General features: G+C 38.5%; 1 protein-coding gene across 1 annotated transcript in view; it reads left to right on the top strand.

Annotated features, from left to right (window-relative positions):
• Window positions 1-14212, top strand: part of NDNF (neuron derived neurotrophic factor) — a 40726-nt gene extending 26514 nt beyond the window's left edge. The window contains exons 2-4 of the mRNA XM_008689478.2: window positions 318-506; window positions 10101-10225; window positions 12195-14212. Of these exons, the coding sequence (XP_008687700.2) occupies window positions 319-506; window positions 10101-10225; window positions 12195-13588 (1707 nt within the window). The 5' untranslated portion in view covers window position 318 and the 3' untranslated portion in view covers window positions 13589-14212. The remainder of the gene's footprint in view (window positions 1-317; window positions 507-10100; window positions 10226-12194) is intronic.
• Window positions 14213-14424: the final 212 nt, after the last annotated feature.

Here is a 14424-nt window from a genome sequence, read left to right as displayed (position 1 = left end):
TATTGGCTTCTGCCATATTGAGGTGGGGATTTTCTCTCTGAATATCCGGAGAAGTTAATGCACCAAGAGTCCTTTCATTTCAAAATCTTTTTAGTATCTGAAATTCTAGTGAATTTGTTATCAACTCCATGGAATACTTTGGGGAAAAAAAAAAAAAACAAGAAAGTTGTCTTCAAGATCATGTCTGTATCCAAAATACCTAATACAACTCTAATTTTCTGTCAAAACTAAAATATTCTTAATGCTTTAGAAAGTTTGCAACTTGCTCAAGTGTCTACCTGCAGAACTAATGTAAGCAATCATTTCTGTTGCCCCAGGATGGTGCCTCTCCACTGGTGTCTGCTGTGGCTGCTATTACCACTCAGCTTAAGGACTCAGAAGTTACCCACTCGAGATGAGGAACTTTTTCAGATGCAGATCCGGGACAAGGCATTTTTTCATGATTCATCAGTAATTCCAGATGGAGCTGAAATTAACAGTTATCTCTTTAGAGACACACCCAAAAGGTATGCTCTATGCAGTACTTTCTTTTTTACTAAGTTCATAAAGGGGATGCTAAAAAGCAAAGTAACCATTTAGACTTAGATAGATCATTTACAATCAACCTCTGAATAGTATTGCCTATTTTCTCTAAGAAAAGAAAATGACAACGCAACTTCTAATCATTAAGTAGAGACTGTTTGGTCCTTGCTGATTGTGATCTCTTTTGGGGTGGAGAGAGCAATTTTTGCCATTCTTACATTTTAGAATGATTATTTTCTTATCTTTGGGATAGCAGGAAATTTCTAAGAAGGATTCTGTAGGATTAAGATGAAATTAATCAAGAACGGGGTTCAAAACAGGACCATAGGAAGACCCTGAGTTCACCTCCTCCCATTAACACAACAAAACTACAGCTACATATAGGACAATTCTCTCTGAAAAAGATCTGAAAACTAGTTAAACAGTTCCTCTCCACAAAGGATAAAAAGGCCACATAGAGATGGATAGGAGAAGCAGAGGCATGATCTTGCCAAAACCCTACCTCTAGTGTGGTAACTCACAAAAAGGAAGACTCTGACAAATACAGACCACGTCCCTGAGGAACAAGGGGTTTGAGCCCCATATCAAGCTCCCCAACCCTTGGGAACTGCACCAGAGAGACAAGTTCCCAAAATATCTGGCTTATGTCTAGGAGACCCAAAAGGCTATGAGAAACTAAGACTTCACTCTTTTTGTTTTAAAAGGTTTATATATTTACTTTACAGAGAGAGAGCGAGAGCAAGAGAGCATGGGGGTACAGGAGGGGCAGAGGGAAAGAATCTGAAGCACACTCCCCACTGAGCATGGAGCTCAACGTGAGGCCCAGTCTCACAATCCTGAGATCATGACCTGAACCAAAACCAAGAGTCGGCCACTCAACAAACTGAGCCACTCAGGTGCTCCATAAGACTCCACTCTTAAAGGCATATGCACAGACTTACTCACCCAGGACCCAGTGCAAACACAGTAAGTTCAAAAATGCCTAGACTACATACAAAGGAGATTCACTGGCTAATCTTAAAGTGTCTTTTAAGACTTAAGATTTAAAAAGTCTTAAAGTGTCTTAAAGGGCAGGGGTCTCTTGGAACTCTTTTGAGGCATGAAGGTGCTGGCAAGTATCATTTTTGCACTCTCCTTCTACCTTGTTATCACCGTTTGCCCCACATCTGTGCTCTCCTATGGCCCCACACTGCTAAACCTGGCAGGTAGGCTTGCCCCAGCCTGGCACTCCACCACAGCCCAACCAAAGCCAGAATGTGTGCACAGGCCACACAGGGGATCCCCCTTGAATTCCTGGCTCTGGTGACTAAGGTCATTACATTTCTGCACCCTGTTGGACTGAAATAGTCAGAAAGACAATTCTTGGCAGGTTACTACCACCAGGACACTGCAGAGACTAAGCCTGAGACACCCCCAGTCTTCCTGTGACCAATCCTTCAAGACTGGAAGAGATAGTTCTTTCACCTAATGCATAGAAACCAACACAGAGAGTTGAACAAAATCAAAAAACAAAAACCAACCAAACAAACAAAAAACCCAGAGGAATATGTTCCAAATGAAGAACAAGATGAAACCCCAGGAAGGAAGAAGAAAGAAAAAAAACCTTAATGAAACAGAGATAAGTAATTTATTGATAAAGAGTTCAAAGTCGTGGTCATAAAGATGCTCACCATTCTTGGAAGAAGAATGGGTGAACACAGAGGGAATTTCAACAAAGAGATAAAAAATATAAGAAAGTAGTAAGACAGAAGTCATAGATCTTAAAAATACAGTAACCAAACTGAAATATACACTAGAGGGGTTCAGCAACAGACTAGATAAAGCACAAGAATGGATCAGTAACCAAGAAGACAGGGCAGGGGAATCACCCAAACAGAACAGGAAAAAGAAAAAATAATCTGAAAAAGTTAAGATCAGAGGGGCCCGGGTGGCTCAGTCAGTTGGGTGTCTGCCTTCAGCTCAGGTCATGATCCCAGGGTCCTGGGATCAAGCCCCATGTCAGGCTCTCTGCTCAGTGGAGAGCCTGCTTTTCCCTCTCCCTCTGCTTGCTGCTCCCCCTGCTTGTGCTCTCTCTCTCTGTTGGAAAAATAAATAAAATCTTTGAAAAAAAATGTGAAGACTGTTTAAGAAACCTATAGAACAACATCAGATGGAAAACATTTGCATATTAGAGGTCCCAGAAAGAGAAGAGAGAAGGAAAGGGACAGAAGACTTATTTGAAAATATAATGGGTGAAAACTACCCTAACCTGGAGGATTAAACATACATCCATGTCCAGGAAACCCAGAGTTCAAAATAAGATAAACCTGAAGAGATCCACACTAAGATATATTACATTAAAATGTCAAAATTCAAAGATAAAGAGAGAATCTTTAAACCGAGAGAAAAAAATTGTTACAAATAAGGGCACCCCCACAAAATGATCAGCAGATTTTTCAGCAGAAACTTTGCAGGCCAGAAGAGAATGTCATGATATATTCAAAGTGCTGAAAGCAATAAACTTCCAACCAAGACTACTCACCCAGCAAGATTTTCAGAATTGAAGAGAGATAGAGTTCTCCAAACAAGCCAAAACTAAAGGAGTTCACCACCACTAAACCAGCCTTACCAGAAATGTCAAAGATGTGTCTTTAAGATGAAAAGAAAGGGCACTAACTAGTATCAAGAAAATGTATGAAAGTAAAAATCTCCCTGGTAAAGGTAAATATATATTAAACGTAGTGAACTAATTATAAAGCTAGCATGAAGATTAAAAGACAGAAGTAGAAAAAACAAAACAAAACAACTAAACTGAAACTACAACAATTAGTTGGGGTATATACACAAAACGATGTAAAATGTGACATCAAAAGCATAAAGTGCGGGACTGGGGAATGAAAATGTAGTTTCATAATGTATTCATATTTAATTTGTTACCAACTTAAAATAGACTGGTGTATATACATAGGCTTATATTGGTGAGTTTCATGGTGACCACAAAGCAAAAACCTATGGCATATACAAAAAAAGATAATGAAAATGGAATCTAATAACACTAAAAAAGCCATCAAACCACAAGAGAAGAAAGCAAGAGAAGGAGAAAAAACAGAAGAGAACTACAAAACAGCCAGAAAACAACTAACAAAATGGTAATAAGTATACACCTACCTATAATTACTTTAACTATAAATGGACTAAATTCTCCAATCAAAAGACATAGAGTAGCTGAATGGATTTTTTTAATTCTACATGCTCCCTACAAGAGACTCACTTTAGATGTAAGGGCACACATAGACTGAAAGTAAAGGGATGGGAAAAAATGTTCCATGGAAATAGAAACCAGAAGAAAGTTGGGATAGCTATGCTTTTATCAGACAAATAGACTTTAAAACAAAAGACTGTAATAAAAGACAAAGATGGGCATTACATAATGATACAGGGGTCAATCCAGCAAAAAGATATAACATTTGTAAATATATTTTTTAAATTTTTTAACATTTGTAAATATTTATATACCCAATATAGATAGGAGCACCTAAATATATAAACAAATATTAACAGACCTAAAGGGAGAAATTGAGAGCAATACAATTATAGTAGAGGGACTTAGTACCCCATATTCGTCAATGGATGGTTCATCCAGACAGAGTATCAATATCAATATGGAAACACTGGCCTTAAATGACACATTAGACCATTTACTAGATTTATATAGAACATTCCATCCATAAGCAGCAGAATATACATTCTTCTTCTTAAGTGCACACAGAACATTCTCCAGGATAGATCATATGTTAGACCACAAAAATTCTCAATAAATTTAGGAAGATTGAAATTACATCAAACATCTTTTTAGACTATAATTGTATGAAACCAGAAATCAATCACAAAAAGAAAACTGGAAAAATCACAAATATGTGGAGATTTAAAAACATGCTACTGAAAAAACAACAGGTCAATGAAAAAATTAAAAAATACCTTGAGATAAATGGAAGTGGAAATGTAACACAGCAAAATTTATGGGACACAACAAAAGCAGTTCTATGAGGGAAGTTCTTATTGGTACAGGACTAACTCAAGAAATCAGAAAAATCTCAAATAAATAATCTAATTTTACACTTAAAAGAACTAGAAAAATAGGAATAAATGAAGACCAAAGTTAAAGGAAGGAAGAAAATAATAAACATCAGAGTGGAAATAAATAAAATAGAGACTAAAGAGACAATAGAAAAAGCAATGAAACTAAGAGCTTGCTCTTTGAAAAAATAAACAAAATTTATAAACTTCTAGCTCACAAAGAAAATCGGAAATGAAAGAGAGTAAATTACAATTGATACCAAGAAGATTCAAAGGACCTTCTATGAGACTAATATGAGGAATTATATGCCAATAAATTGGACAAACTAGGGGGGAAAATGGATAAATCCCCAGAAACATAGAACCTTTAAGACTGAATCATGAGAAAATAGAAAATCTGAATAGACCAATTACTAGCAAGAAGATTGCTAGTCCCAACAAACAAAAGTCCAGGACCAGATGGCTTCACTGGTGAATTCTACTAAACATTCAAAGAAGATCTAATACCTATCCTCCTCAAAATATTTCAAAAAATTGCAGAAGATGGAATACTTCCAAACTCATTTTATGAGACCAACACTATCCTGATACTGAAACCAGATATAAGGACACCACAAAGAAGGAAGGAAGGAAGGAAGGAAGGAAGGAAGGAAAGAAAGAAAGAAAGAAAGAAAGAAAGAAAGAAAGAAAGAAAGAAAAGAAAAGAAAAAAGAAAGTAAAGAAAAAAGAAAGAAAAGAAAAGGAAAGAAAAGAAAAGAAAAGAAAAGAAAAGAAAAGAAAAGAAAAGAAAAGAAAAAGAAAATTACAGGCCAATATCCCTAATGAATATAGATGCAAAACCCTTCAACAAAATATTAGCAGACCAAATTCAAATAATACATTAAAAAGATCATACACCACCATCAAGTAGGATTTATTCCAGGGATGCAAAGGTGATTCAAGATCCACCAGTCAATAAGTGTGATACCACATTAACCAAATGAAGAATAAAAATCATATAATCCTCTCAATAGATACAGAAAAAGCATTTGGTAAATTCAACATCTATCTATGAAAAAATCTCTCCATAAAGCGGATATAGAGGGAATGTACCCCCATGTGATAAAGGCCATATATGACAAGCCTACAGCTAAGATCACACTCAATGGTGAAAAGAAGAAAGCTTATCCTCTAATGTCAAGGACAAGACAAGGGTGCCCATGCTTGCCACTGATATTTAACATGGTATTGGGAGTCCTAGCCCAAGCAATTAGGAAGAAAATTATATAAAAGGTGTTCAAACTGGAAAAGAAGAAGTAAAACTGTCACTGTTTGCAGGCAACATGATTTTATATATAGAAAACCCTGAAAATTCCACCAAAAATTGTTGTAACTAATAAACAAATTTATTAAAGTTGCAGGATACAAAAATCAATATACAAAAATCTGTTGTATTTTTATACACTGATAATGAACTACCAGAAAGAGAAATTAATAAAAACAATCCTGTTTGCAATTGCATCAAAAAGAATAGACTACCTAAGAATAAATTTAACCAAGGAGGTAAAAGAACTATACACTGAAAACTGACATTGACTAAAGAAACTGAAGAGTACACAAATAAATGGAAAGATATTCCATGTTCATGAATTAGAAGCATTAAACTTGTCAAAATGTCCATACTACCCAAAGCTATCTATAGATTCAGTGAAATCCCTATCAAAACTCCAATGGCATTATTCACAGAACTAGAACAAATAATTCTAAAATTTGTATGGAACCACAAAAGACCTAAAAACCAAAGCCATCCTGAGAAAGAAGGACAAAGCTGGAGGTATGTTTCCTGATTTCAAACTGTACTACAAAGGTATAATAATCAAAACTGTATGGTATGGGAATAAAAACAGATACATAGATCCATGGAGCAGAATAGACAGCCCAGAAATAAACCATGAATACATGGTCAATTAATTCACGACAAATGAGCCAAGAATATACAATGGGAAAAGGACAGTTTGTTTAAAAATGTTCTTGGGAAAACTGGACAGCCACATGCCCAAGAATGAAACTGGACCACTAAACTAAATATAGGCAGTAAGCTCCTTGATATTGCTCTTAGCAGTGTTTTGGGTTCTTTTTTCTCTGTTTTTTGTTTTGTTTTGTTTAATCTGGCTCCAAAGGCAAGGACAACAAAAGCAAAAATAAACAAGTGGGACTACATCAAAGTAAAAAGCTTCTGCATAGTGAAGAAAATCATTAACAAAATAAAAAGGCAACCTACTGAATGGGAGAAGGTATTTGCAAATCATATATTACTAAGGGGTTAAAATCCAAAATATATAAAGGATGCATACAACTTAAAAATAACACGTCTAACTGATTTAAAAATGGGCAGAGGATACAAATAGACCTTTCTCCAAAGAAGACATACCTATGGCCAAAGGTACATGAAAAGATGCTCAACATCGTTCATCATCAGGGAAATGCAAATCAAAACCATAATGAGATGCCACCTCACACCTGTCGGAATGACTATTATCAAAAATACAAGAGATATCAAATATTAGCAAGAATGTGGAGAAACGGGAATCCTCATGCACTGTTGGTGGAAATATAAATTGGTACAGCCACTATGGAAGACAGTAATAGTCCCTCAAAAGAGTATAAACTTAGCTCTCATATAATCTAGCAATTCCACTTCTGGGTATCCATCCAAAGAAAATGAGGGGATGTAATGTACAGCATGGTGACCACAGTCAATATTATTTTGCATATTATGTAACTTGATACGGTTACGGGGGAAGGAGACTTACTGTGATGATCATTTCACCGTGTATACATAAATCGTTATTTTGTACCTTTGAAGTTAATATATTTCAATTGCATCTCAAGAAAAAGAGCTTAAATAGCTAAAATAATATGAAATTAAATGAATAGATATGATTCCTCAAGGGTTCACATTGTTTTATAAGAATAATATTTCTGGGGTTCCTGTGTGGCTCAGTTAATCACCCAACTCTTGATATCAGCTCAGGTTTTGATCTCAGGGTCGTGAGCTCGAGCCCTGTACTGGGCTCCATGCCGGGCGTGGAGCTTACTTAAACTAAAAAAAGTAAATAAATAATAATATTTCTTTGAACAATATGATTAGGTTCTGAGAATATTAAACCAAACGTAGTAAAAACTATCACGGTTCATTTACCTTTACTCCATCAACAATTTGGGCTCACGTAATGATTCTAAATATTTTGACCTTGAAAAATGATACATATTTGTTTATTCTTTCTTGTTTTTTTTACCCCGCCAATAATGATCAGGGGCTTTGGTATCTACATTTGGATGAAACGTTACCTCACCCTGAGTTGAGAGTTACAGCAACAATAGAAACATCATCTCTAGGAGTGAAATATGCAGCAGGAGGCACTCATAGACACTGTTGACATTACGACTAACGATGAAATTCCAGATAAAATTTAGCAGCAGCGGACAGCTTTTTTCATTACTTATTATTATGTTTACCACATAAATTCCAAAGACTAAATGGCTTATGGAGTGTTTATCCCTCAGCTTTGGCATTATAATCTGGGGCCATCTTTTCTTAGTTATTCATTACATTTCGGTCGGCCTCACCAGCCAGTAAGTATCTGGAGCACACAGATCACGCCCTATTATCAACGATTGCTGTTCTCTTCCCCAAGTGCTCTGTGTGTGGTAGCCAACAAATGTGTGTCGAATTGTTAAGTTTATTCAGATTATCTTTTATCCCTAATCATAAGTGCTTCCATATGAAAATGTTGAGTTAGAGGAACTTGCTGCTGTTTTATATGTACAATGAGTACCTTGTGAAATGCAAGAATTGTTTTGTCATTGGTTGCCTGTGGCCTGTACTTAAGTTAGTAAGATGCAGTTACTTTGGGAAATAAGCTACTTCCTTGTTAGAAATGAGAACAGAAGGTAGTAGATGAACTGACACGTTGATTTCTGCATCAGCAATTAGCTCTGCTACCCACATAAAAATCGAAACCTAGAAGTTTTGAACACTTTTTTACTTACATGATGCCAAACAAAATATTTTGTTGTCCCTATGTCTTTGTAATATAGATGGGTTCAGCTGTGTGTGTATTGTTAATATATCCCATGCAGCTGGCCAAAGGAACCAAATTCTGCTCTCCAAAAAGTAGACTGAATTGAAAATTAAGCCATCTGACACCTGTCTTGAAAGGTGTTTATGATACATATACCTTCCCACCCAGTAAATACTTCAGTCATCTAGTTATTTTGTCTAGATGACGTCTAACTTTACTATTCTATGAGCAAGTTGTTTTTATTTTTATAGAGTCTTTATTTGTCCTCCCACTGCCCTACCCCCACCTTCCTTCTTTCAATTCATATTCGAATGGTGACGGGGGGAAAGTCCTGATAGTGCCGTTCAGATCCTGTATCTTTAGATAGAAACAGACTTGAGGTGTTAAGTCTCCTGGAGCTAGAACAATAAGGTTGGTGCCAGGATTCTTGGGTTCTATTAATTGATTTAATAATTGATCATTCAAAAATATTTATCAAGTGCCTACTATATGCAGAAATCAGTGCTAAAGGCTTGGAATACAATGACATGGCAAATGAACCCTAAGTGGGCCTCTGTAGAGAAAGCGACAGTCAAATAACGCAAATATATAGTCACAAATTTCAATAAGTGCCCCAGGGGAAAGATGCAGGATACTCTGAGACTATCTGAGAACCTGACCCAGAATTAGGAGTCAGAAAAGGCAGCCCTGAATTCAGAAATGACACTTAAGTATGAGGAAGGGCAAATGGGTGCATTTCAGGCCTATGAAACAACATCCCAGAAGTTCCAATGTGGGGTGGATTCTGGGAAACCAGGGGAGCCCCATGTGGTTTGGGCACAGAAGATGAGAGACCAGTAAGGTAAGCAGGGGTCCCACCAGTGAGGAAGATTTAGACCCTGCAAACAATTAAGGACTTTTCCCCAAAAAGCTAAAGTCTAAACTTACTCATCAATTCATTCAACAAATATTTATTAAGAATTATTTTAGTCTGGGGGCGCCTGGGTGGCACAGTCGTTAAGCCTCTGCCTTCCGCTCAGGGCATGATCCTAGCATTCTGGGATCGAGCCCCACATCAGGCTCCTCCGCTAGGAGTCTGCTTCTTCCTCTCCCACTCCCCTTGCTTGTGTTCCCTCTCTCACTGGCTGTCTCTCTATGTCAAATTAATAAATAAAATCTTAAAAAAAAAAAAGAACCTATGTTTAAAAAACAAAAAAGAATTATTTTAGTCTGTAAGTCCTCATCAATGAACCGAACACCCTGCCCTCTTAGAGCTTTCATTCTAGTTCGAGGAGATGGAATTATTATTTTCAGAAGAGTGAAAGAGAGCTTCACGGGTAGAAAGATAATATTTTCCGTAAGGGTAACAGAGTAAGTCTGTTAAATGAATAAAAACGAAACCCGTGATTTTTCCAGCGACTCTTGGTGGTAAGTCCTAGAATGAATGATCTCAGTCTGAATTGGTCCACTTCCCCACAGGTATTTCTTTGTGGTTGAAGAAGACAATACTCCATTATCAGTCACGGTGACTCCCTGCGATGCACCATTAGAGTGGAAGCTGAGTCTCCAAGAGCTGCCAGAGGAGGCGAGCGGGGACGGCTCTGGTAAGCAGCATGACCACTCTGGCCCCGGGCCTCTCGGTGGAGAGCTCAAAGACCTATGATGTGGACGGCCTTCTTTCGCTATGAAAGAGCAGTGTGGATGCATAGGGCAAGAAGCTGGAGACTTCGCAATGGGGATGAGAGAAATGGGGGATGGCTCCAAAGGACAGTGATCTTGGTAAAAAAAACCAGTTAAGGGAAACAGAGGCAGAGCGTGAAGGAGTGAGGAAAATGGAAAGGTTGGGACTAGACTCTCTAGCTGTGGTTTGCAATCTCCCCCAAACATTGGAATCAGCACTAGGGCCTTTAAAAACTACTGATGCCTGGATCCCACCCTTAGAGGTTCTTATTTAATTGTCCTGGCGTGTGATCTGGACATTGGGACTATTAAAAGCTCCCCCAAGGTGGTTCTGGTATGCAGTCAGGATCTCTGGAGAGTAAAGGGTGACACCAAAAAGAGGAGTAAAAAGGCACTGAGCACCATTGAAAGGCCAGGATGACAAGAAAGTCAGTAGGAGGGTATGTTAAGCATTTAAAGAAGATGCAGATGGTGGAAAGCAAATACCAAGTTATGGGGAACGAGAAGAGTCCATAGGAGGCCCCGGGGTGACCTTCTCCCTTTAAGGGGTGAAGGCTTCATAGCTTAAAGGGGAAGGCTTGGTGACTGGTGTCACACAAAGGATGCTAGCAAGATGCGCTACTTGTAGTGACCAGATGACAGAGAGCTGTAAGTAGGAAAATACGGGAAGTACGTCATCAGATAGAGAATAAATAACTGCTTGAGATTTTTCATCTTATGGTTTGGGGATATGAAATTCTACATCCCTCACTAAATTTGCTGAAGCTGAACAATGTACATTCTCACACTGGCTACCCAGTCCTTCACCAAGTCTGTAAACTTATCTGGCATCGATATGATATCTGATATTAACAATAAAAAGATAGAAAAATTTAGTTTGATTTTAATACATTCCTCCCATAATTCCTAGACATGTGTTCTCTACACTGAAAATTAGGTACTTTTACTGGTGCTTTATATTCTATATTTTAATGAGAGACTGTCCAGTACTAGTAACAAGAGAAAAAGTAGTGAAATGGATGGCCATCAAAATGCAATCAGATTGAATCCTTTTGATAAACAGACTGACAGTAGGGATTAATCTCTAAAAGGTTTACAGTCTTTGACCTAAAACTTCCAATAATTGGAGTCTATCCTGAAGCTTTAATTTAAATTCAGAAAAACATATATATATATATACACACACACACACACACACACACACACACACACACACACATATAAGCGTTATCTTAAATTGTCAAAAATTGACCAACAGTATTATTTATATATTTATGAAAACATTGTTTTTTTAAAAATTATTATTTTATTATATAATAATAATTTTAAGTGAGAAAGGCAGGATTCAAAATGGATGTTTGTCTGGGAAGATATGTGTATGAAAATAAATGTTACTAAGTTATAGAGAAAGACAAAAAAATAATATCAATTTACATAAAACTATGTAAAGGACTGAATGGAAATGAATCAAAATATTAATGAAGGACTGTCTCAGGATCATGAATTAATGGATGATTTTTTATCTTATTCTTTTTTCTCTATTTCCCAATTATCTACTGGGAACATTATAATTTTTTAAAGATTTATTTATTTATTTGAGAGAGAGAGAGCACAAAGCACAAGTGGGGAGAGGGGCAGAGGGAGAGGAAGAGAGAATCCCAAGCCGACTCTCCGCTGAGCACGGATCCTGACTTGGGGCTCAGTCCCACAACCCTGAGATCATGACCTGCGCAGAACTCAAGAGTCGGATATTTAACCGACTGAGCCACCCAGGGGCCCCATATTATTATTTTTATACCAGAGAAAGAAGATAGTCTTAAAAATAGAATTTAAGGTGGGCGAGGCACAGCACATACCCTGACATGTAGCTTGTGCTTCTCTCGTGTCTTCTAGGTGACCCAGAGCCCCTGGAGCAGCAGAGGCAGCAGATCACTAATGAGGAAGGCACGGAATTATTCTCCTACAAAGGCAACGATGTGGAGTACTTTATATCTTCTAGTTCCCCATCTGGTTTATATCAGTTGGAGCTTCTTTCAACGGAGAAAGACACCCATTTCAAAGTCTATGCCACCACAACGCCGGAGTCTGATCAGCCCTACCCCGAATTACCTTATGACCCCAGAGTAGATGTCACCTCCCTGGGCCGCACCACGGTCACTTTGGCCTGGAAACCGAGCCCCACGGCCTCCTTGCTGAGACAACCCATTCAGTACTGTGTGGTCATCAACAAAGAGCACAATTTCAAAAGTCTCTGTGCAGTAGAAGCCAAGCTGAGCGCAGACGACGCTTTTATGATGGCTCCCAAACCCGGTCTGGACTTCAGCCCCTTTGACTTTGCCCATTTCGGGTTTCCTTCAGAGAATTCGGGTAAAGACCGCAGCTTCCTAGCAAAGCCTTCTCCGAAACTGGGGCGGCATGTCTACTCGAGGCCCAAGGTCGACATTCAGAAAATCTGCATCGGAAACAAGAACATCTTCACCGTCTCGGACCTGAAGCCCGACACGCAGTACTACTTCGACGTCTTCGTGGCCAACAGCAACAGCAACATGAGTACGGCGTACGTGGGCACCTTCGCCAGGACCAAGGAGGAAGCGAAACAGAAGACAGTGGAGCTAAAAGACGGGAAAGTCACGGATGTATTCGTCAAACGGAAGGGAGCCAAGTTTTTACGGTTTGCGCCAGTCTCTTCTCACCAAAAAGTCACTTTCTTTATTCACTCTTGTCTGGATGCTATTCAAATCCAAGTGCGAAGGGACGGGAAACTTCTCCTGTCTCAGAATGTGGAAGGCATTCGGCAGTTTCAGCTTCGAGGAAAGCCCAAAGCGAAGTATCTCATCCGACTGAAAGGACACAAGAAAGGAGCATCGATGTTGAAAATATTGGCTACCACGAGGCCTAGCAAGCAGCCGTTTCCCGCTCTTCCTGAAGACACAAGAATCAAAGCCTTCGACAAGCTCCGCACCTGTTCTTCGGCCACCGTGGCTTGGCTAGGCACTCAGGAGAGGAACAAGTTCTGCATCTACAAAAAGGAAGTGGACGACAGCTACAATGAAGACCAGAAGAAAAGAGAGCAGAACCAATGCCTAGGACCAGATACAAGGAAGAAGTCGGAAAAAGTCCTCTGTAAATATTTCCACAGTCAAAACCTACAGAAAGCAGTGACCACGGAAACAATTAAGGGACTTCTGCCCGGAAAGTCTTACCTGCTGGATGTGTATGTCATAGGACATGGGGGGCACTCGGTGAAGTATCAGAGTAAAGTCGTGAAAACCAGGAAGTTCTGTTAGTTACCTCGTATGGAGAGATGCTGATTACATAGACCCGCCGGAGAGACGTGGAATCACTTTCAGTATGAACTGACTACTCCCACGGCTGACGGGAGTGGTGACCGGTCCTTGGACTGTGGAGGGGAGGATATCAGCTTGTGTATATTGGTGTTTATGTGAGTCACTGTTGAGGAGACTTGTTCTAGTGTGCCTCAGTGGTACCTGGTGTGCGTCTGCTGCCCGTGTCAAAGAGAGAGGGCATCTGGAAGGAACTGCCATCCCTTGCTTTGACCACTGCATGAACTGCTTCTAAATTATTTTATTACCTGAAAATTTAAAATATGCCATGCATTGCACACATCCACAAATGCAGATCATTCCTCTCTATAGATGCTAGGATATATATAAATTATTTTATAAAGTCTTGTTTTAAATGTCAGTGTTTCTATGATTGTAAACTATTAAATTCTTTCCCTGTTAAAGTACAGATCTAATCTAAGTATATAATTAAGTGGACGGCCCTCTAGTCAGTTCTGTTGCTATTGTAAATTCTTATCTGTTGAGTAAAATGTTTAAATACTGTATGTATCTCATGTACAAAGTTGACATACATTATATTCATGTACATAAAATTAAAGATATTAGATTATATACTGTTCATTTTCCCAAGCAGCTACCACGGTGTATTCAATTTCTATTCTGTTCACAAAACTGCACCCTTATATAATTTGGCCCCAGAAATGACCCTTCTTGTAATAGTTAAGATAGCACACTGCAGCTCTCTCAAGTTACTATGGCATTAGAGATAGTTCCTACAGTTTGCTTTTGGAAGGTGAACTGGAGCCAGGTGTCATGAG

Source organism: Ursus maritimus, unplaced genomic scaffold, assembly GCF_017311325.1.
Source record: "Ursus maritimus isolate PB19 unplaced genomic scaffold, ASM1731132v1 scaffold_11, whole genome shotgun sequence".
Classification (NCBI taxonomy): Eukaryota; Metazoa; Chordata; class Mammalia; order Carnivora; family Ursidae; genus Ursus; species Ursus maritimus.
This window is presented reverse-complemented; position numbering and strand designations above follow the sequence as displayed.